The sequence below is a fragment of the Chelmon rostratus genome, chromosome 3 (assembly GCF_017976325.1).
Source record: "Chelmon rostratus isolate fCheRos1 chromosome 3, fCheRos1.pri, whole genome shotgun sequence".
NCBI lineage: Eukaryota > Metazoa > Chordata > Actinopteri > Chaetodontiformes > Chaetodontidae > Chelmon > Chelmon rostratus.
This window is the reverse complement of record NC_055660.1, coordinates 774,773-797,749: the sequence shown is the minus strand read 5'-3', so window position 1 is coordinate 797,749 and position 22,977 is coordinate 774,773. Positions and strand designations below refer to the sequence as shown.

The 22,977-nt window shown below is 46.6% G+C and overlaps 2 protein-coding genes across 4 annotated transcripts in view; both read right to left on the bottom strand.

The window, feature by feature from the left end:
• Nucleotides 1-1,896: 1,896 nt before the first annotated feature.
• On the bottom strand, nt 1,897-12,337 carry pex6 (peroxisomal biogenesis factor 6). Of its 3 annotated transcripts, XM_041933346.1 has the most exons (19): nt 12,308-12,329; nt 11,798-12,225; nt 10,593-11,219; nt 10,101-10,270; nt 9,422-9,505; nt 8,864-8,984; nt 8,364-8,497; nt 8,129-8,234; nt 7,581-7,783; nt 6,762-6,948; nt 6,102-6,178; nt 5,684-5,801; nt 5,340-5,545; nt 4,813-4,874; nt 4,544-4,652; nt 4,280-4,396; nt 4,035-4,112; nt 3,520-3,659; nt 1,897-2,159 (listed from the first exon to the last, which is right to left on the bottom strand). In XM_041933346.1, the coding sequence occupies exons 2-19, from the start codon at nt 12,035-12,037 to the stop codon at nt 2,023-2,025; spliced, it is 2,916 nt and encodes a 971-aa protein (XP_041789280.1). In that variant the 5' UTR covers nt 12,038-12,225; nt 12,308-12,329; the 3' UTR covers nt 1,897-2,022. The 3 variants fall into 3 exon arrangements, with proteins under 3 accessions (XP_041789280.1, XP_041789281.1, XP_041789279.1); XM_041933347.1 differs by having other exon boundaries at nt 11,798-12,337; XM_041933345.1 differs by having other exon boundaries at nt 8,129-8,231; nt 11,798-12,320.
• A 1,621-nt stretch (nt 12,338-13,958) lies between these two features.
• Nucleotides 13,959-22,977, bottom strand: part of ttbk1a (tau tubulin kinase 1a) — a 32,651-nt gene continuing 23,632 nt past the window's right edge. Inside the window, exons 14-15 of the mRNA XM_041933964.1 lie at nt 14,967-16,417; nt 13,959-14,850 (exon numbers count right to left, since the gene is read on the bottom strand). Coding sequence (XP_041789898.1) covers nt 14,439-14,850; nt 14,967-16,417 — 1,863 coding nt within the window. The 3' untranslated portion in view covers nt 13,959-14,438. The remainder of the gene's footprint in view (nt 14,851-14,966; nt 16,418-22,977) is intronic.

Genomic DNA, 22,977 nt, shown 5'->3' with positions numbered 1-22,977 from the left:
TTAACCATATCGACTTTCTGTAAAAGTGATATCAGAAATAAACTACTGGCTTAATATAAAGTGTCACCGAATATTTGTACTGATTAAGAGGACGGCTAAAATGAGATGATGTGAACTTCAGCAACACATTTGAGAAAGTTGTGCATATCTTTACTTTTGTGGTGTTTTCAGATTTCACTGCATTATTTCTGCTTTTCTTTGCTATGTTGCGAGCGCTTTTGTTGCTACGTTCAGTTTTGCTGCAGACGACCAAACTTTCAGATTGTTTAAATAAAGTTCAAGCAAATCTGCAAGGTCCAGCTGCCTGTTAGCATAGCAGGGTAAAGCTAAGTGCTAATGCTATTTTGCCATTTTATATATAATTCACTATACTCAGTTTGGCCTAATCTAAGATACATTATTCTTACATTTTTTTCCTTTGTGGTGCCTCAGCTGAGCTTTCCATCAACAAAATGCTTCGACTCATTATTTCATCAGCGCCGCAGCCGAGTTTTGAATTCATGAATATACAACGCTGATTTTAAAACCGTTTACAGTTGGACACATTTTTACAAATAAAGTTTTTCCAACATTCAAATGACGCTGAATTCCCAGTAAAAAGTGACAGCCCTGCAGCTAGCCAAAGCTAGCACTATAGCTAATGAGAATCACATGTCTAGGATATGGATTAGGAATTTTTCGTGAGGAATAAACGCATGCTAAAATTTTAAAACGTGTGGCAGAAGTAAAGCATCAGCGTCAGTGATGGACGAGCCTAATCTCTCAGGGAGAACTGAGCGGGCACCAGCTAACATGCTAACTGTGCTAGTTTCTTTGTGTACATCTTAACAATGGAAAACAGCAACTAGCTAACTATGCTAGTTTCTTCTGTGCATTTTTACAGAAGGCAGCTAACTGGCTAAAGTACTGTGCCAGGTGCTTATCTTGTTAAGTGTTACTAAATTATTACTTTTATGAATTTTTCAAGTTTTTAGCAGAATGTGAAAGTCCGCCTGCTAACATCCCGACAGGTTCACATGTTAGAAGTTTAGATTTTGAAGGACACACTGGAGGGACTATGTCACTTGGCTGGCCTGGGAACGCCTCGGGGTTCCTGGGCATCCCTGCTTAGACTGCTGCCCCCGTGACCCGGACCCGGATACGCGGAAGACAATGGATGGATGGATGGATGGAATAAGAGCAGGAAACTATGAGCGCAACCCTTCAGGAGTTTTCTGGTTTAGCAACGATGCTCTCAGTGAAGCTACGTTGTTTAACGGCCGACTGCACGTTTCAACTGTGACGTCATCTTTCAACAAAGACGTTTTGCTACTGCGAGTGTTAAAATGAGCTCGGGGGGGAATTTATCTTGATGTAGCTTTACCTCTGGTTATTTTCACTGCACTGTTTTATCTGTTGAGGTGATTCTGAAGTTTTGAAATTGAAAAATAAAATGGCTAGCTGTATGTAGCTTAGCATCTCAGCATGTCATGACTTGCTCAACATTTGCAGAGACGGACAGATTGTGAAGAATGTCCACTGAACCTTCTGATGACGAAGGTGTATTTGGACTGAATCTCGTCGCAGCGTCTTTATGGGCTGAACGAGCTGCATTTAGCAGAATTCATTTTTTTTTAAGTTTTTGATTCGACAAAAATGATAAAATTACTTGACTGAAGTTTCTTTCACGTTTTTTTTAAACACATTTTAAAGACATTCAATCATCACACTTGGAACCTATTTTTAAATCCGCTGGTACGTCACAGTCGTGATCCAATAACTGTTAAAAAGCCAAAGAAACCTCATTTAGACAGAAATCACATTACGCTTAACGAGCTTCTGGTGTATGAAACTCTCCACCTGATTGGCTGATCTGACCCATGATGTCATTTCATCAGAAAAAACAGAAATCCTGCATCTGTTTTCATTGGCTGCATTTATTAATTACATTTCACAATTTCATAAATTATTGTTTCCTTTTTTATTTACAGAATTTTTACAGTGTTGATTTTTCTGGACTGTGAACTGATCACTGATCAGTTTCTACTGAGCCGCCAGTCTCTGCTGGATGTTTCTGTATCGCTGCAGCTCCTGGTCTGAAACAGACGGCCGGAAGTTTTCTAACGCTGCGGAGAAGTCCTCGACGGAGAGGAGGACCGGGGAGTCCTCCGAGTCCAGACCTGAGACAGAGAGAGGGGGGGGCGGTAGAGAGAGCTAAGGTGTGAATGGAGACTACGCACCACTCCTCAGATTCTTCATCCATCGTTTCATTCGTTTGGGAGATTTGATTGATTGATTGATTTGAAACAGGTCACAGATCTCTGACATCATGGTTTAGACCTGACTTTGTTTCGGTGGTTTACAGCATTGATCCCCAACCCGCGGGCCTCATTTGGTTCTGGGCCGCACAGAAAGAAAAATTAATTTCCATTATTTTGTTTTCTCACATAATTCAGGAGGTGCCTGACAGCGCCAGTCTGCAGCCAGGTCCTCCTGACATGATTAAAAAGTGGATTTACGTTCATTATCATTGTTATTAAAGAGAAAATACCAGACTGGGCCGTGAAAATACTGTCAGACATTAAACTGGGCCATGGTACAGAAAAGGGTGGGGACCACTGGTTTACAGAATTAGTTCCTGATTCACTTCCTGCTCCGATAAACAAAGTACAGACTAACGAGAAACAACAAGACGACGACAGAAGAAGAAGAATCTCTGATCTCCTCTGATTACTTGGCTCGTCACAGCTGCTGATCACAGCTGATGACGACTGAAGCCGAGTTTCTGGGTAACAAACAGAAGCTTTAACTGAACGTTTGCTGCTTTTCTGTTTGAACTCTTCCTGCAGAGCAACGAGATTCATTTCTTCATCTTGTCAAATGATCAAATGAGATTTTTTCTTGTGGGAGCGAGATAATTAATAAATGATTCATCTATATGCTTGTCTTCGGTGAAAAGATTTAATAAAAAAAATCACACGGAGCCTGAAGAGGAACCTCGAACACGAGACTCAGACGTTTGTGAGAAAAAGGTCAGAAACGATGTTTTTGTGAAGGAACCACTTCGCTTCACTTTTATGATACTTTGCAGGAAGTAAATACTCGGATTTGATTTGTCACATGATCCTCAGCGTTCAGACTCTGAAGAGACGCTGATCCGGATCAGGCGATCCGGATCACGATGGACAGATTCGAGGTTTGATCACTGCTTTCATCTGCAGGCGAATCCTTCAGAGTCTGATGCTTCTTCTAATGAGCTGATTGTTGGTGTGACAAACTTTTATTCTCAGAAAATTCTGAGTTTTTTCTCACAAATTTCTGATTTTTTTCCTCATAAATCTAAACTTTCTTTCTCTGAAGGTTTTTGGGTTTTCTGAAACGCCGTCGTGAACATCAGCTGACGTGAAATGAAGCGTTGAGTTTTATTTTCCGACGCTCGGAACGACCGAATCGTCCGCTGCGTTTCGGCGTCTGAAGGTGAATCCACGCAGGTGATGCTTCACCCGACGATACGAGCCGGAGCTCAGCTGCTCCTCTTACCGTCCTCGATGAGACCGATCTTCCTCTTGATGGCGGCCGTCATGGCGTCCGAACAGAGAGCGTACAGGTCGGCGCCGGTCACGTGAGCGGGGCAGCGATCCAGCACCTCCCGCAGGTCCACAGAGGAGTCCAGCTGGAACCTGGAGACGGTTCAGACGACAGAAAACAAACACACTTGAACAGGAAACACGCTGGTCCAGATCTTTAAAACCAAACAGAGGTCGTGACACATGTCTGTAGACACGGAGGAATTTAATGGTGTTAAATTTAAAAAATGGGCTCAAATTCGGCTTAACAGAAAACTCTAAAACGACATTAAAGTGAAAGTCTGCTTCTGACCCCTCTACAATCTATTTATTTATTATCATCGACAACACGAGCATCAGCTGACCTTTACTTTTTGATCAGAGAACCGGTTTTGAACCCGACCAGAAACTTTCTGTTTGCATCTGTGAGTATTTTCAAAAACCAGGCGTGTAGGCGTGCGGGAGCCCAGCAGGGGGCGCTGTTCTTACTTTCTGAGGATGGCCTGGAGGACCTGCAGCTGAGAGACTCGGTCCTCGTTGATTCCAACGTAGACCAGTTTATCAAACCTGGGGAAGACACAAAGGCACAGAGACAGTCCACAAGAGACTCAGACGAGTTTGTCATGTCACAGATGAGGATCAGAGGCCGACCTGAGGTGACACGTGTTGGTCTGGATTCTGGAGTCGTGTGCGTGTGCGTGTGCGTGTGCGTGTGCGTGTGTGTGACCTCTGACCTGCCGGGCCTCAGCAGTGATTGGTCCAGCAGGTCCGGACGGTTTGTTGCCCCGATCACAAAAACCCCGACAGACGAGTGCAGAGCGTCGAGCTCGGCCAGCAGCTGAGACACGACTCTGAACAGACGGATTCAATCAAACTTTATTGATCCTGCAGCAGCTGAACACGTCAGAACAGACACAGAAACATAACAACAAAAAAAACAACAAAACAGAGTCGATATAAACCTGCAGATCATCCAGAGTCACGGCAGGTAAACTCACCTGTCCATCACCCCTCCAGAGTCCCCACTGCGCCCCCTGCTGGGAGCCAGAGAGTCCAGCTCATCAAAGAAGACGACACAGGGAGCAGCTGAGTGCGCTCTGCAGAACACTGAACACACACGCACGCACACACGCACACACACGCACACACGCACGCACGCACACCAATTCATATCAGACCGAACAACAATTTATCCACATTATACACCAAACTTTGTGTGTGTGTGTGTGTGTGTGTGTGTGTGTGCTCTCATACAGCTGGAACTAACCTGCTCTGATGTTCTCTTCACTCTGACCCACATACATGTTGATGAGTTCTGGACCTTTAACACTGAAACACACAAACAGCTTCAGCACATTGTTGTCGTTTGCATTAGATTAGATTAGATTAGATTAGATTAGATTAGACTTTATTGATCTCACAATGGAGAAATTCACTAAAATCCCAACAGATCACTTTGACCATCAGCAGAGTCACAGTGAGCGGCGACTGACAGCATCAGGTATGTCATCAGGTGAGACAGGCAGGCAGGCAGACAGACCCCCCCCCCCCCCACAACACACATATCTGTCTTGTGATTGGCTCGCGACCCTCAGCTGAACTGGAAATATTTTAATTTGCAGTACTTTTTAAAAATCTTTGTTTATTAACTTCATATGTAAAATGCAGGTTGTACAATTCTGACTTTGTGACTCGATCAATCGTTCCGAAGAAGGAAGACGAGATTTTAATTCAGTCGTTTGTAAAATAAATTAAACAAAACTTTTTACCTGAGGAAGGTCAAGGTGTTCCTACCTGAGGAAGGTCATGGAGCACTCAGTAGCCACAGCTTTGGCCAGCAGGGTTTTTCCTGTCCCTGGTGGACCGTACAGCAGGACTCCGGTCCGGTTCAGACCCAAAGACAGGAGCTCTGGACGCTGCAGAGGAAGCTGGACTGTGTCCAGGATCTCTTTCTTCACCTGCTGCAGACCTCCGACATCGTCCCAGTGCACATCAGGGATCTGTTCACAGAGGACACAAGATCACACAGTCACATGATGGTCCTGCTGGATCACCTGATCACCTGATCTCTGACCTGATCACTTTCCTCACAGTGCATCAAAATAACAGGTTTAGAGGCTGATGCTGAACTGGGTCACCTTGGGGGCTCCGATGGCTGTGGACTGGGCGTCCTGCAGGGTCTCCAGGGCGGAGGTGAAGTCCTGGTTCAGGACGGTGACTCCGCTGGAGCAGAGGTCCTCCTCCTGCCGGCCCCCGCTGCAGAGAGCAGGAGGACAGTGTCAGACATCATGAGAGGATACTTTGGTTATTATGGTCTGTAAATGTCCCCGCTGAACCACGACTGGCTCCAAGCTAGCAGGTACGTGACAGAAACTGATCCAGGACCAGCAACGAGCAGGACCAGCAAATCTCTACGTAATGTTTGTAAACACAGTCACATGATCAGATTCCAGCTCTGATTGGTCAGGAAACACACATAGACTGGGTTCATATTAAATACTGCAGGTGCACAGGTGAGTCCATGTTTCCAGGTGAAATGTCAGTCTTTAGTCTCACCAGGTGTGAATCAGCCTCCTGCAGGCAGATCTACCGGCCTCGACTAGCAGAGCACTCAGATCCCCCAATACAAAACCCTGAGGAGGAGGAGGAGGAGGAGGAGGAGGAGGAAGAGGAGGAGGAAGAGTCATTAATGAACACACTGACTGTGGAGGTTTAACACTCAATAAAGAGGTCACGTGTGTTTTGGTGGTTCTGTTTGTGATGAGTTCGCTTTGAAATAACAGTCTGATCACTGCAGAGTTTGATGTCAACGGACGCAAAGATCAGTTTGGTCTGACCTGGTCTGATCTCTACTATCCTGACCTGGTCTGTCCTAGTCTGATAGCTGCTGTCCTGGTCTGTCCCGGTCTGACCTGGTCTGAGATCTGCTGTCCTGTCCTGGTCTGTCCTGGTCTGACCTGGTCCGATCTCTGCTGTCCTGGTCTGACCCGGTCTGACCTGGTCCGATCTCTGCTGTCCTGGTCTGTCCTGGTCTGAGATCTGCTGTCCTGTCCTGGTCTGTCCTGGTCTGACCTGGTCTGACCTGGTCTGACCTGGTCTGATCTCTACTATCCTGTCCTGGTCTGTCCTGGTCTGATCTCTGCTGTCCTGACTGATCCGGTCTGTCCTGGTCTGACTCCTGACAGTCTTCTCTCGGATGTTTGAACAGTGTCGTACTGCAGTGAGTTTGGAGAGTCTCTCCAGGTTGACGTCCCTCCCCAGGTGAAGGTCTCGGCTCAGGCCGACCAGCATCGAGCGCCGCTGCTCCTCAGTGGGACTCTCCATCGCCACCTGGTGGACAAATGCCGCCATGACACCCGAAGACAGGTCTCGAGGTCTGCAGACCGTCGCCACAACCACCACTCTGAAAGACAAAGACAGACCCGTTCAGCTGCATCGCGGCCTTGAATGTGTCCAATTATTGTCAGAGAAGAAGACTTGGGACAAAGACGTTTGGTTCGCTCGTCAAAGAGCATCAGTCCTCTTATTTCTCATTAAAACTCAAATATTAAAGATTCTACTGAGACTTTTTCAGCACTTTAATAAATTTGGATTTCTATGAGACTTTTGTCTTCGGTCTTCTTCCCTCTCGGTTTGTGGCTGTTTATCAGAACGAGGACATGAGGTCCAGATCTGCAGGTTTTCACAATACGGACATCGAGCTAATGTGCTGCTGCGACACACAGTGAGCTCGCTAAGCTACCTGCAAACCAGGTAACTCTGCTCCAAACATGGTCTGTTTTAATCTGATGTCTGTGGTGATGTCAGGTCACATGACTTCATTCATTTAAAGCAGACGGTGAGAACCAATCGCAACCGAGGGTCTTCTGTTTGCTATAACCAGACAGAACACACATTTCTATGATGTCACCCCTCACATGTGAGTGACAGATGTACTGGTCACCTGTGTAGCCTGCCTGTTAGCGTAGCCTGCCTGTTAGCGTAGCCTGCAGCCTGATCAGTGTTACTGTATGAAGGTTACAGGCAGTCAGTTACCTGCTGGGGGCGTCGCTGAGCAGCTGGCAGAGCGCAGCAGGGATCCTGCCGTCCTCCTCGGCGCCACCTCGAGGTCTGAGGAGGAGCTGCAGGTTCCTGAGCAGCAGGACGCAGGGCTGCAGGGCGTCGGCCCGCTGAAACACCGAGGTCAGCTTCACCTCCGAGGCTGCAGGAGTGTCAGCACACACACTCACACAGTCCACCTGCACACAGGTAACAACCACAGGAAGTGTTAAAACACACACACACACACACACACACACACACACACACACAGTCCACCTGCACACAGGTAACAACAACAACGTATTTAAGTCTTGTTTAAGGACATTTTACAGTGTAAGAATCAGCTGTTCGGTGCCCCCTGCTGGACAAACTCTGCTTCCTGTTACTGATCATCATGGTAATTTAACCCTGGTACAGGTTCACCTGAGATATGTTCGATCAGACAGGCTCTAATTAATATCAGATACACAGATTTCAGGTGAGAAAGGTAAACTCTTTGTAATTCAAACGTCTTTGAAACACGACTGTGTTCACGGTCGTACCTTCAGCAGGTGGAGGTTCAGTCTGCGACGCGCCGCGCTCACCGCCGTCACTTTACCACTTCCTGCAGGACCGTGAAGGAGGATGGTGCAACCGGACAGAGAGCTGCTACAACCAGACGAAACACTGACATCACTGATCACGTGACCACACGTCCCATCGGGCTTCCCTCGATGGTGCTGCCAACACGCTTTAAAACAGAAGAGATTTAGTTTCCCCAGCAGACAGGTGAGTTACCGGTGGTGCAGGTGTGGGAGGATGATGCTGCTGAGGAGGCTGACGGTCTTGTTGAGGCCAGGAGGAGACGGACTGGTCCACAGAGACGCTCCGTCCACAGAGCAGCAGGGGACGGAGCTGTTGGTGGACGCGTGCTGAGGAGACACAGTCAGAGACATTATCCACTGCACTCATCCATCACATCACGTGTGGACGCAGACTCAGAGACGCTGACGTCTGCGGCCCTCAAACCACTCACTGCCTTTTCCTTCACGTTGTCCACTGAACTATGACCCTGCAGACTGAGGGGACCCCTGAGGTTCAGGACTGAGGTCGTCTCCCTTCAGAACTGGACTGGGTCTCAGTGTTTTGGGTCTTCATGTGGTTAATTACAGTAAAACGTGAGCTGTGTGTCTGAGCCGAGCTTCACCATCCTGTTGCTTTTACTGTCAGCATGAAAACAACGGCAACTGCAATGTATCATGGGAGACAACAGGCTGAGGTCAGGGGTCAAAGGTCACCATGTAGAGTGAGGTGTGCAGTCTGTCGGCCAGGTGAGCTCCTCCCCGTCCTCCCTCCTCTTCTTCTTGAGTCTCTGCAGACGGACACACCTCCTGCACTCTGAAGAACAGCACTGGACACCTGAGAGGTCAAAGGTCACACAGTCTTCATCAGGGAGCAGGTTGACCGTCACAGACAGAATCAAAATAATCGTCAGACAAACTTCACCCGCTCGCATGAACACGTTAACTGAGTGACGACACACGTCACACCGCAGTGAAACCTCGTATCTCTAATAAACTGCAGGAACTTTTACTCTTCTTGACGGTGAGAAGAAGTCTTTCAAAATAAAACATCCTGTCCCGCCCTTCATTTATTAAACATCCATAACTGACTGTGACAGCCTCCAGCAGCTGGACCTGCACTGACCTGTGATCTGCTTCCACTGTCGCTGGAATATAACCTGAAGGTAAATCAGTCGTGTTCAAGCTACCGTGAAGTCAGTCACATGCGTGTCCTCGCCGCTCTTCAGCAGGCCGACGAACACACACGGAGATCTGAGGCGTATCTGTTTGTACCTGTGGATTCCCTCCGAGTTGTTCTGCAGCAGGTCTGGATGGTTTTCAGCCGGAACTGTCAGGACGTCTCCCAGTGAGACCAGTCTGCACACAGAGACGACAAACTGGTTAGTCTGCTCCTGCATACAGACACATTCAATGCATTTCAATCAGAGGTCACCAACACGCGTGGAAACATTCTGACCATGTGATCATTACAGCAGCAGAGCGTTCAGCATGTGAGCCTGTGAGCATGCATTCAGTCAGCAGGGTAACATGCTAACATTTAGCAGGTTAGCATAACATGCTAACATTAGTAGGTTAGCGTAACATGCTAACATTTAGCAGGTTAGCATAACATGCTAATTTGCATACAAATTGTTATGCTTGTACTCCACCACACCTCAGAGGTTAATATTGTACTTTATACTCCATTACATTTGTCTGACAGCTTTAGTTACTTTCAGATCAGCTTTCATGCTCTTCCTTTCCGGTGAAAAGCTCGTATCTCCAGATGTGCTGCTGTTGAGTGATAAACTGAAGGATGAACTGATTACTGTGAGTACATTTTAATAGTACTTTCACACTTCAGTTTTGAACGCAGGACTTTTATTTGTAGTGGAGTATTTTCACAGTGTGTATTGGTACTTTTACTTCAGTGAAGGATCTGAGACGGAGACTCGTGTTGTCCTCTGCTCACCTGGGTGAACTGAAGTGTTCAGACAGCAGGTTGTCGTAGCAACCGAGGTTGTTGTGCAGCGGAGACACGACCGGCTGGATGTGAAGCTTGCTGGCAAACGGCGGCGAAGCCGAGCGACAGAAACTGTCAGAGCGCCGGGCGCCGGGCGCCGGAGGGGACGGTTTCCACCTCTGAGACAAAACAACAAGAGATCATGATGAGGTCAGTGAACGCATCACAGCAACTTCTGAGTGTGTGTGTGTGTGTGTTCTGTGTGTGTGTGTGTGTGTGTGTGTTCTGTGTGTGTGTGTGTGTTCTGTGTGTGTGTGTGTGTGTGTGCGCGTGTGTGTGTGTTCTGTGTGTGCGGTGTGTGTGTGTGTGTGTGTGTGCGTGTGTGTGTGTTCTGTGTGTGGTGTGTGTGGTGTGTGTGTGTGTGTGTGTGTTCTGTGTTCTGTGTATGTGTCTGTGTCTGTGTGTGTATGTGTTCTGTGAGTGTGTGTGTGGGGGGGGCACCTTCATCCTCACTGTGCAGCAGTTCTCGGGGGTCTCGTCTCCTTCTGTCATGTTGAACCACAGAGTTGCTGATATGAATCCAGTTTCTTGGTGGTTCTGTAGGTCTGGACTCTTTGCTAAATCCACCACCTGTACAGAGACCAGCCGGTCCCTGCAGACGCCCCCCCTGACGTCAGTCTGACCGGCAGGAGGTCTGGAGGTTCCCCCCGGCCTCGCCAGCTTCACCCACTCCTGATTAAAGAGCCCCAGTCTGAGGAGCAGCTGTTTGCTCACAAACACACAACTGTCCACGTCCACAGCACCCCCCTGCTGACCTCTGACCCCGAGCCATCGCCGCGTGTCCACCACCCGGACGTCCAGCCTGCACTCCAGCGCCTGCAGGACGCCAGAGAGCCCCGAGTCCAGCAGCTTCCTGTTGTCGAGGAGAGATCGCCCCCCTCCGAGGCCGTCGGCGTAATGAGCGAAGTCCGATGCGCACAGTCTGAGCGGTCTGCAGGGCGGGACGAGCCCCGGGGGGTCCACCGAGTCCCAGCAGTCCGTCAGAACAAGAGACGTGTCGGCCGTGATCCGTCCCTGCGTTACAGGACTGCAGTCCAACACAAGAAGCTCCAACAGCTGCTGCTGCACCTGAACGCACCAGAAGAAGACAGAAGACTCAAACAGGAAGTCAGCTCACAACACGAGACAGTCCGAGTCCTTTACCTGGCTGACAGGTGACTCAGCAGAGCCAGCTCTCATTGATCTGAGTCATCCAAACAAATAACTCACATGGACGGTCAGTCAGACATAAAAAGACACATTTCACAGCTCGAGGTCCAAATGATAAACCGAGAAAATAATCAGGTGAATCATGGACAGAACTGTTCGATGAGGCGGGACAGGAAGCAGCTGAGGACTGAACACAAACAGCTGCTGGTTGTCGAAGCTGACAACAATAATTTTTAAGGGTTTGTTAATAAAAGACGAAAAGTGTCGAAACACATTTTACAAGAACATTTGAGTTAAATGTTGAGTTTCTGTTTGTTCGGATCAACATAACAACATGATCTGTCATCTGATTTATTAATAGACTGAAGTAATTTATCCCAAATATTTGATGATTAACACTAATAAAAACAGTTTTTATTAGCATCTGATTGCTGATTCCTTCCTTTATTCGGTGTTTACGGTATTCGGGCTCGAATAAACCGGTTCCGGTGTCTCACCTGTGCCGGGTCCTCTCCCAGCAGCGGGTGTCGGGGCAGCAGCAGCGGGTCTCCCTGCCGGGCCAGCAGCCACTGTCCCTGCCTGCAGAGCTCCAGCAGCCCGCCGGTGAACTGCTCCGCTCCGGCCCAGCGGAGGCTCTGCCTGCTGCGGGCTCCCAGCACCACTCTGTCCAGGCTGACCGGCTCCAGAGGCCGGACCGTCCCCAGGCTGCCGAACCGCTGGAGCCCGTGGTGCCGCATGAAGAGGCGGCTGGTGAACAGGCGGATCCGTGTCCCGGACTCGGCTTTGGTTGAGTTTCCCTGTCCGCAGCACGCAGTCTCCTCCTCGGTGGTGGTGTGAACGCGCAGTAAACTGCCCGGCCTCCCGGAACCCTGAGGCCGCTGCGGAGTGAAGAGGACGGTCGGCGGGTCGGTGTCATTCTGGAACACTGAACCCAGGTGAGATTTTAATATCAGAACATCCAGAGGACTCAGGTGAGAAGGAAAACTCTCCAAGCAAAACAACTCTACCTGCGCCGCCATCTTGGACCTACGTCATCGCCGCTGCTTGGTTACGACTTCCGGCGCGTCATCACCGCCACCTTGTGACCACCAGAGGAACTACAGGCAAAGTTTAGACCCCGAAATCTAACACATTATTATTATTATTATTATTATTATTATTATTATTATTATTATTATACGTTTCTCTCTTTATCTCACATGTAACATCAGCAGAGATGGCCACATATTGTTTGTATAGACTGATGTTACAGTCTATTACACATGAATCTCTGTAATATCAGGCATCAGGTCTCATCGGTCTACAGCTTCGACGACTATAGTCATCTCCATGAAACACAATTTCTTTATATTATCAGTCAATTCAACAAGATTCATGCACACAAATCATTAATCTCAAAATGAGAAGAGACCATTTATGCTTTATGCTTTATGCTGTGAAATCATTTCCATCTGCAGTCGTCAGTCCAGGTGTATAAAATGTGTATAACAGGATGGAAATGAGACCCGTTTTTTGCTTTCGTTCCCCCTGATCCACAGGAGCAGTTTGTGTGTCGGTAAAACAAATAATAAACTCTCGTCCGGCTTCCTTTAAAGGGCAGAGCCAGTAACCGTGAGCACAGGTGATGCTGCTCGACTGGCTTTGCTGCTTGAAGCTGTGGCTGTGGATACAGTTATTGGTCCACCCACAGGTACATTTGTGGATGTGGATGTAGCTATGGTAGCTGCTCTGTGAGTACTCTTTAACATATGATGATATGATGGATGTGTTCTGTCTCAGTCAGCCTCAGCAGCAGTCTGACAGAGAGCTAAGTTAGCTAGCTCAGTGAATCAGACTTGCTCCTGAGCACTACACCTGAGGTTTCATCCACACATCCAGCAAAACTGACTGTGAGATGATGCAAAAGAAGTTCCCTTCATGGCGCCCATATAAACACTAAGTCTTAAAAACTTTTTACAGGCACTGAATGTTACTGTGTCATCCTGTTTTTTATACAGATCTGAGGCTGGTGGCAAGTCAAGATGGACCTGATCTGGACCCATGGCATAGTGGAAAGTCTGGATCTAGGTCAGGTCAGGTTCTTGGGTTTACTGGAAACCAGTGAGAAAGAATGACAAGACGCTCTTCCACACGACCAAGACTTTACTTCACGGCTCAGTGCCCATCGACCTCGTACAAACACAACATGGGCTCCAACAACCAGCAGACCTTTGCACTGTCAGCAGAATCCAAGCAGGTATAACTTCCTCTCATGGTTAACCCTGTTTTTCTCATGCGTAAAAAACAGGCATAATGCCAACACATCGGAACAGAAGGTTAAAGACTTGAAATTTACACTTTGCTTGGCAAGATAAAAAATAAAGATGTCTTTATGGGAAATGATTCTATTATATACAATTCAGAGCATAAACAAAATAAAAACACCCAGAAAATAGAAGGATTAAAGCATGCCCACTGTCACACCAAGAGGAGGAGGCGAGCGGCCGAGCTATTTATTTAGTGTTCACATCCAACTCTTCTCTTTATCCAAGACCATAATGAGTACAGGATATACTTAGGAATCGTTTATCATATTAACATAGTTCAGGCATTCAAACCAGTCCAATTCGATCCTTTTTGGGCCTACTTATCCCAATGGGAAGGGGAGAACTATAGCAAATAATTTAAAGGTACAGATTTTTGTACATGTTTTCCCTCTACAGATTCAATGTATTTGTGATATACTTCACCATGCAATGTGATCCAAGCAGGGTACTATCAATAGAAGAATAGTATAGCTGTGGACAAGCCGGGAGTTTTGTGAAAGGTGAGAGTCTCTGAAACTGGACTTGTTGGAGGCCATGATTCACAGCTCAAGAAACCAGTTAAATCAGGGTTTGACCAGGGAGCAGCAGATGTATCCATAGCACCACGGCAGCGACGCTCCTGTACGACAGTCTGTCAAGATTACTGGAAGCCCATGAAGATAGTTCACTAAGCTGTCCTTGGAAAATAGAAGAGGTTTGTATACATGAACTGAACTGAAGGAGGTCATTGTAACATCACAATCTAATATGGAATCAGGTGAGAACCTTTGAGGTGTAGCTTGTCCGAAGACTGATTATACACAAACATGTCTCAGGGATGAGTTTCTTTGTATTATCTAGCCGGAACCGATTTCTCTCTGGCATTTGGCTTCCCCTTAGCTGCACTGGCTGGTTTGGGCCTGCTCCTGGCGTGTGTGGTGCCAGAGGAGGTCTGGGCGGTGGCTTCCTGTGAGGCGCTGCGCCGCATGGTTGTTGTAGTCCTGGGTGGTAGCATGGGGACGGTTGGCGCTCTAACCGAAAGGGGCTGCCTGGACGGACATACTCTCTGAGGGGAGGGGCTGTCAGTCCTGCAGTGGGTGGAGCTAAGGCTGCGTCGACTTCCAACCAGGACTCGCAGGGGCATTCGAGGGCTGCCAGACGGGGCAGCGGCAGCAGAGGGACGGGGACATGAGGAGGAGGACCTGGGTGAGACAGGTTTGGATTTTCGTTGAGTGCTGAGAGTGCTTAGTCCAATTTTCTGATTCCTGTGGACAGAAGGGTAAATTCAAAGTGTTATGTCTCTAAACTTTATAATACTTTATAATTTCATCAAACTGATTTAATATCAAAATACAATTAAACGAGAAAAACTGAATCGTACCCGTTAGTGAAGGATGACGCTCCCTTGGTGGTGCTGGAGTCTGGCAAGGACAGAGGAGAAGGAGCTGCAGCAAGTCCCACTGAAGGCTTCTTTATGGGGGTGACAGGCCTAGGAATTCTGCTCCTACACTCTTTGGAGCCTTGCTCTTCAGTGGGTTTGAGACGGGAGCTCCTCTTGGACTCGTCCGAGGTGTGTGTGTCCTCCTCTGAGCCGGTGGTTGACAGGGTTTCGGAAGCCCTTCGACGCTCATCATCCCCAGAGGAAAATGAAGACGACGTCCCAGACAGCATCCTCCGCCTCATCCAGCGACCCTGTTGTTTCTGGACGAGCAGACGTGCCAAGTCTAGCTGCCTGGCCCGCTGCTGAAGCCGAGCCCGAGCCGAGAGGGAGGACGACTGCTCTGAGCCTGAGTCCTCCTCAGATATGAGTACTGGAATTCGGCTTCGGATTCTGGGCTTTATGGCGGCTGGTGGTTCTGATTCAGTTGTCTGAAGCTTGGAAGCTTCTTCGCTGGGTGATGGCTGCTTCTTAGGTTCCTGTGACATATCTTTATGTCCATGAACTGGGGACTTGGCCTCTAGAACAGGCTCCAAAGACTGGGCCAGGACAGTCGACGGACCATTCTCAGTATTGGGGTGTTTTTCAACTGGTGGAGTTTGGTCTGGCACAGACTCCTCTGGAGGCTCGTCTATCACTGGTGCTCCTCGCTGCTCGTGGGTGTCATCCTCTGTTGTCTTCATGATCGCCAAGACTTCCCGGTCACTCTCCTTGGCAGAGTGACCATTGGAAGACATGACATTGAGGTGTGATGTCTCTGCAATATGGATGAAAGTGCGTTCAACTTTGGTGAAGGGTGGAGATGCAGGAGCGATGGGAGTGGACGGTCTCAGATCTGACCGAAGAGCAGGGGACAAACGGCCAGTCTCAGAGGGTTCAGGCTGAATTGCCTCCCCAACCAGGAGGCGGTCGTTACGGGAAGTGAGGGCACACGGTGTGGCCAACTCACCCTCTAGAACATGATCACCTCCAGAGGGAGACTTTCGAGTGTCTCCAGGTGAGAAGAGGACGAGGGTTTTGGAAGCGTCCTCCAGGTCAGGGTCTGCATCAGCAGCTGACGCGTGTTCCTTCTGGCCCCTCTGGTCCTCAGCCATGAGTGTTGAAGGCGCGGCGTCCTGGCTGCGTTCAGTGCTCTTCTGACTTGCCTCACTGTTGGACTCGCTCTTCGTGACATCATCATCCTTTGGCCCCGCAGGTTCTGGGACTTCTTCATCTGGCGTGGCAAAGCTTCGGCGCTGAGGCAGCGTTCCAGTTAGTATGACGGTGAGGAAGTCAGCCCTCTTGGCCTGGAGCTGAGGAAGGATGTGGAAATGCTCCTTCTCGTCGCTCTGGCCCTTTGTCCGATAGTCCGGGGAGGGCGGTGATGGGGCGCTCTGCTCCGTGGGCGACAACACCTGGAAACAATGCAACAACACTCTTTATTACAACGAAATAAGCTCAAAACAAGACAGCAAAGAACACGGAACTGAACAAAACATACTGTTAAAGCTTCTTGAGCTCGTACATATCACAATGCATTAACACAAGGCCTAACGCTCATTAGCAGTATATAAACATCAACATGTATGACCAATGAAACCATGACTGTGTCCTTATTCATTTAGGGTGTGCAATCATACACTCAATGTCTCAGTAGATTGTAGAGAACAGCTCAAATAAGACAGTCACAAACATACTGTATAGTGCATCAGTTAAGTTAAATCTCTAGCTAACTGCCTTGCTTACGAGAAGTGACAGCATCCATTTTTTTTGTCATTTCAATTTGTTATGTCCCCATTTCTAGAAGTATCAGCATTTTCCAAACCATTGTGATCATGTAGTGAAAAACTGCAATAGCATCTGTGTTGATGTGTTGGAGGAAGCTAACATGTTTAGCGCACGCTCTTCTCCCAGTAAGAAACACAGTAGGAATTGATGCATTTGCCCCAAAACCATTTTAATGTCATTTTGGTTGTACACAAGCTTTTCAAGATTGTCTAGATTACATACATTGATATAAAAGGCACAAAAAATGCATTGCAGAGTTTATCCTTAGACAGCACGCAGTCTGATATCAGGTGATTTTCAAGTGTTTCCCTTCATAAAGATTTAACATAGGCTACAGCCTGTACATACATACTAAACCCCGCTAATTGTCATGCTATTAGAGATTAACTGCAAACCTAATTACTTTCTACATTTCTGTATATATGTACACAGTTATCATTTGGATTTACAAAAAGTTTAAAATACATGCTTTACCTGTAAATTATACAAGCAGTACTGTACAATCATATAGTGATAGAAAAAAAACGTAACTGTATTATACAGGTGAAGGACACTCACGGATCATCACACTGAACTAACACTGTGAGCTCCTCTGTCCGCTTCACTCGACAACACAAACTGCTGTTATTGCAAAAACTTTAAGGAACATTCACACATTTTATGAAGCTCTCTGTTTTCTGTTAGTCAGACGTCAACTGTACTGGACACACAGTTTCAACAGGTCCGGGATCCGTCCAGCTTAGCTTAACACAAAGACTGGAAGCAGGGAGTGACCGACTAGCCTCGCACCAACAAGCCCAACGCCGCCTGATTTACATGTTGTTTAATAAACAGATGTGGAAATAGAAAAAACGATCGATAGATTGATACCAGCTTGACTTCTGAGTGCCCAGTAAAGAAATACATTGAGCCTAGCTTAGCAGAGAGTAGAAGCATGTTAAAAATACTAGCCCAGCTAAATTAAAGATAATAAAATCCACTTATGAATAACTCCTAGTCCACATGGGCTACATGATGTATCTTTTTTTAATGAAGTATGGAAACAGAAATGTAAAAATCATGCATTGTGGTTTTAGCAGCAGTTAGCATTGAAGCTAGCCAGTAACCGCTGGGAGCTGTGACTGAAAACTGAAGTCCTGAACTCAAAGAGGGGTTGTTTGATCTCAGTCCTAAACCTGTTGTCAACTAAACCATCGGACAACACCATGGACTTCTGATTAGCTTGTTAGCTAGTAAGATTTGTGTGAAGGTACATAGGAGCTGAGCTAGCAGTTTCCCCTGCTTCCAGTCTTTGTGCTAAGCTAGGCTAAACACGCCACCTCCTCTATGTACTGGACACACAACTGAAACTAATACCATTTACATTTCGGACAAATAAGGATTTCTGAAAATGTCTGAATGGTCCTTTGAATCGACCATCATTGACACATGAGGTCCAGACCGGTCTGACTGTGGTGAAGGAGGCGCACAGTCTAAACAAAACTAACATGGGGACAAGTGCTCAGCTCTAAAGACACTATGAAGCTTAGTTCTTCCTACAGACACATGATCTGTACAGTATCACCCTGTTATTCCATAAAGATCAGCACTAACATCAAATATGCAATAAAATGCATGAGCATAATACCATTTTTTACATTTATATAACTAGTGTGTGATTCATGAGGTATAAATATTTTGTGGCAGACCGTGAAAAAGGTTTGTGGAACTTAACATCTTAACAGTTTCTGCGAAATCTGCACACATCTAGTTTTGACGAAAGTCTAAAGACATAAAGGCTTCAACGTCACAGTAACGTTAATGTGATGGAGATTTTGCTATTAATTAAAACCTTCATGAAAAGTGGGACTAAGAAAAGTAGCCTAATTTTGAATTTGACCACGATGCAGTACTACTGTTTACTATCACATCTAAATACTGCACTTCTACATATCAGGAATTTCTTACCAACAGAACTGCAACACAGTTTTTAGTTTTCTGGAAATTGTTTTACAAGTTAAACTTGTACATTAAATAAATTCTTGCTTAAATCAACTCAAACCGAATGAACGTGACATGAGTCGCAGCAGTTCGACTGACACGACAGCCCAAACCAGATGAAATTTGACGTGTTCTTACAGACAAAAGGCCTTTTAGCAAACAGCGGAGTGCTGCAGTATTTTTTGAAATCGTGTACTTCATCAATAGTCGCAGTAGTAATACAAACATTTGCTCACAGCGTGTGGTTTGGAGTGGGCTGCCGGCCTTACAAGTATCTTTTTTCACAAATTCAGCCATTTTTAAACCAGCCTTTAAATCTTATTTTAGTTTTGCCCACTGTTCCTACAGACCACAACGAACAAATGAGCACATCTGAAAACCTTTCTAACGGTCCACCGACTGCAAAACTGCTTAAAGTCCAGGAAGAACCAGGAAGTAGCTCCTTAAAATCTGCAGTGTGTTTACGGCGGGCAGTTTCACTTTAGTCTCGCGGTTCTGACGTGTGTGCCTCTGCAGTGATTCAGCTGAATCAAATCCAATCATGACTGATGGGAATAATCCCCAAAACAGCAAAAATTAGATTTGTTAAAAACATCTCATCCATCCAGAAGTGTCGGCTCAAGTCCACGATGTTTGAACAGAATCACGCGTCAGGACTTCCTCCACTTAACTGAAACAAAACACTGGATATGAATGTTCAAATCTACGCTGCAGAATAAAAGACCGGATGACAGTTTATGGATTCTGTGACTATCTGGACTAAAAAAGGCTCCGGCTGCTTCTTGTCTCGTTAAAGTCAGCTCTGATCCGTGAGTATCCCCTCTAGTAACGGTGTAAATTATTTACAAAAAATCACAGATGTTTTTCAGTCAGAGGTGAATATTCACTGTGTTTGTGTTGTAATTACAGTACAGTGCTGTTTTCAGTCATTTACAGTCAGAGGTGCATGTCGTACAAACAGTAGATCTCATGCAAAGAGTGGCGACAGTCGGCAAACAGTCTTTTGGTACGACACGCCGTCATCAATGCTGCGGATCAAACTCGGTGTGTCGTCAGCAGAAGAAGCACACCCAAAGCTCTCTACCACCTGGTCTGAAGTGAACGTGGTGCTGCGTTCATGGTGACGCAGGACAAAACATCGACATGTATCAGTGACAATCTTGTACGTGAATCATTTTGCAGCCGTGCAAAATAAAGTTCAGAGTTAGCAGCTAGTCCACTTCATACATTCTCTAAGTGGTTGCAGTGTAACGCTATGCTAAATATAAAACAGGCGGGACGTCCTGAACTCAGCATGAAGCAGCATGAAAACAAACTCAGGTCATCTCCTCGTCAGACTGGAGCGTGAAGGGACGTCTCCTGCTCAGACCGAGCTAACGCTAACGCCTCAAGCTTAATGAAACAGCAAGTGGTGCATATTTAGTTAATGTAGCCCTTTAACACACTGAGAAAGCAACCGTTTGGCTTTCATTGCACAGAATGGCCGTCCTAGCCGGCCTCGCGTCGCCCGAGTTTTGAAGTGCGTTCCAAAACGTTTGTGAACATCTTGAAGAGACTGAGACTTCAAATGACATTCAAGGTAACGTGTCGCAGCGCGCTGCTTTGCTATGACGCTGGCAGCCTAATGTTAACCAGGGTTTCACACCTCAACACCACAACCAAGAACCACCTCAAACACGTTTGTAGATGTTCTCCTGAAAGGACGAACGTCTCATTCAAAGTGGAAAATATCGTCTGAGAAATTTACCTGTCGAACCGTTTGCACCTCAGGTTGAGATGGTGCTGAACATGACGAGCGAGCCCAAACATGACGAATTATCACGAATTGGTGGCTCCTCTTTCTTATTTTTTTCTGAGCAAGTGGACTGAGGAACCAATCAACATGTATGTGTGAACGGTGGTTATAACCAATGACAGCTGACCCTTTAAAACCTGGAGGCTCTGATCACCTGACCACGCTACATTTAAATAAGCCATTGATGTTTTTCTAGATTTGTGCTAATCGGTGATGTGATCTCACTTCTTTTCAAACAAATCAAACCTGCTCGAGTCATGAATTGACTCATGGGATGGGGGGGGACTTCTAGAGCAACTCCAGGATTTTGGATGAAAACCCAGATGTCCTTCAAATATCAACATTTCTGACAAATCTGATCCTTCAACCCTCCGCCCAGAGCCCCTCTTCAGCGGTCGATTTTCACAGCTTGGTGATTGGCTGTAAGATTTGACATGTTTCCTCCTGACTGCTGGATGTGGCTCAAACTCTCCCACTGGCTAAACCACCAAAACGCAGCTTTTGTCTTTCAAACGATGTACGAGGAACGACCTTCTTAAAAAGAGACACAAGAACATACTTTTACAAAAGCTAAAAACTAACACGTGAGTGTCCAGCTTGTTTCCCATCGGTGCTCTGCTGGCACCATTATGGGATTATAGTGGTGGTTTTTCTTTATTTCATCCTATTTATACTTTTTGTTCCTCCTCAGCGTTTTTAAATTCTATTTAAATTAGTCTCTTTTCAGTTATAACGTCCCACATTTCACTTATTGCATCTGTGTTTTGCATCCATATAGTGAGACCCCGGCTCGGCCTGACCCCCTCTCCGGTCTGCTCCGTCATAAAGTGCACAAGTGAAGTCCAGCGGTTAGAAAACAGTGATGGAAGAGGAAGTGCGATGGAAACTCGACGTGGAACCAAACAAGACAAGATGTGAGGATCCAGGAATAATTCACCAGAGATCACCGCGGAATGATTTCAACAGGCGGCGAAGCTCCGAGTCTTTCTGGTCACTGAACAGACAGAACCACACCACAGTGAGCGAAGGGGAGGAAGACTCATCAAGTCACCTTTACGACTCTTCATCAGGTCAGCTGACTCCATCTGAGACAGAAGGCCTTCAGCAAACCCAGTAACAACAACCCGAAGCAACGCGGCAAAGTCAGAGGTCAGACGTCTTCAACGTTCTCAGGAAGACCCGATTTAACTCAAACTCAACAGCCGACGTCGAACGGCTCAGGTTTGACGTTAAATCTCCACAAGATCCTTCTGAAGCTTCTCCTGCAGGAGTTTTTGAGCTCATTAGCTTGAGATTATGACTTAATTGTCTCTTTATCTTGAGACAACGAGGTGCCTCCATGCAGAACTGGATTTGGACAGAACAGGAAGTACAGAAACTCGATGAAGACACGTTTAAGTCCTGATCAACTCTGAACTGTTTTTGATATCTACAGATAACCAGATCAATTAATCCTGATCTATCATAGATAGCTGAAGAGGCTAAAACAAGATTAAGAGACTGAGACTGTACGCAGACACAGGGCCTCTGTTAGCTAAATGCTAACATCGGCATGCTAACATGCTCACATTGACAATGCTAACATGCTAGCCATCTTAGTTTAGTGTGTTAGCATGCTAACATTGGCACGCTAACATGCTCACATTGACAATGCTAACATGCTAGCATTCTTAGTTTAGTGTGTTAGCATGCTAACATCTGCTAATTAGCAGTAAACACACAGTCGGCTGATGGGAATGTCGTAAGTTGTGCAGGTGTTCATAAACCAAAAGTCTCAGACATAGTACGGTTCAGCTGATGAAGAGTCAAAAGGATTGTTAGGATACAGACGCACTCCGGGAATCATCATCAAGACATTTCACTTAAAACCACAAATGTCGCCCTCATGGTGGCGCTAGAGGAAAAATCAAGAATCACCAAAGCTAGTAGGACTCATCCTCTGGAGATAACAAACACCTGGAACAAATCTCCTAACAATCTGGTAGCTGCTGAAGTCATAATCTCCGGATGAAGTAACGGATCAGCATCTCAGCCGCTCAAACAACAGATGCACCAATCACACGACAGCAGAACGAAAAGCTATTTCTGTGTAACTTCCTAAGATCTCAGTTCCCATGATGCTCTGCGTCATGTTCAACAGCTCCTGCACATTTAGAGATCCTCCCCCATCAGAGGTTCCCACCAATCACAAATGTACCTGTTCAAAAAGTGTCACAATGAACTCGGGGCGCTTTAAATGCGGACGGTTCTGTCCGTGGGATTCGTACTCCTTCCCTTCACAGCTAAACACAACATTTCATAAAAAGACTCGTTTAAAGAAACTTTCCAGGACGTGAATCAGAAATAAGCAGCTGAGCGCTTCAGACGTTTCTTTTGTTTTGTAAAAACTCGTCTTTGTGTGGTCGCTTCGTC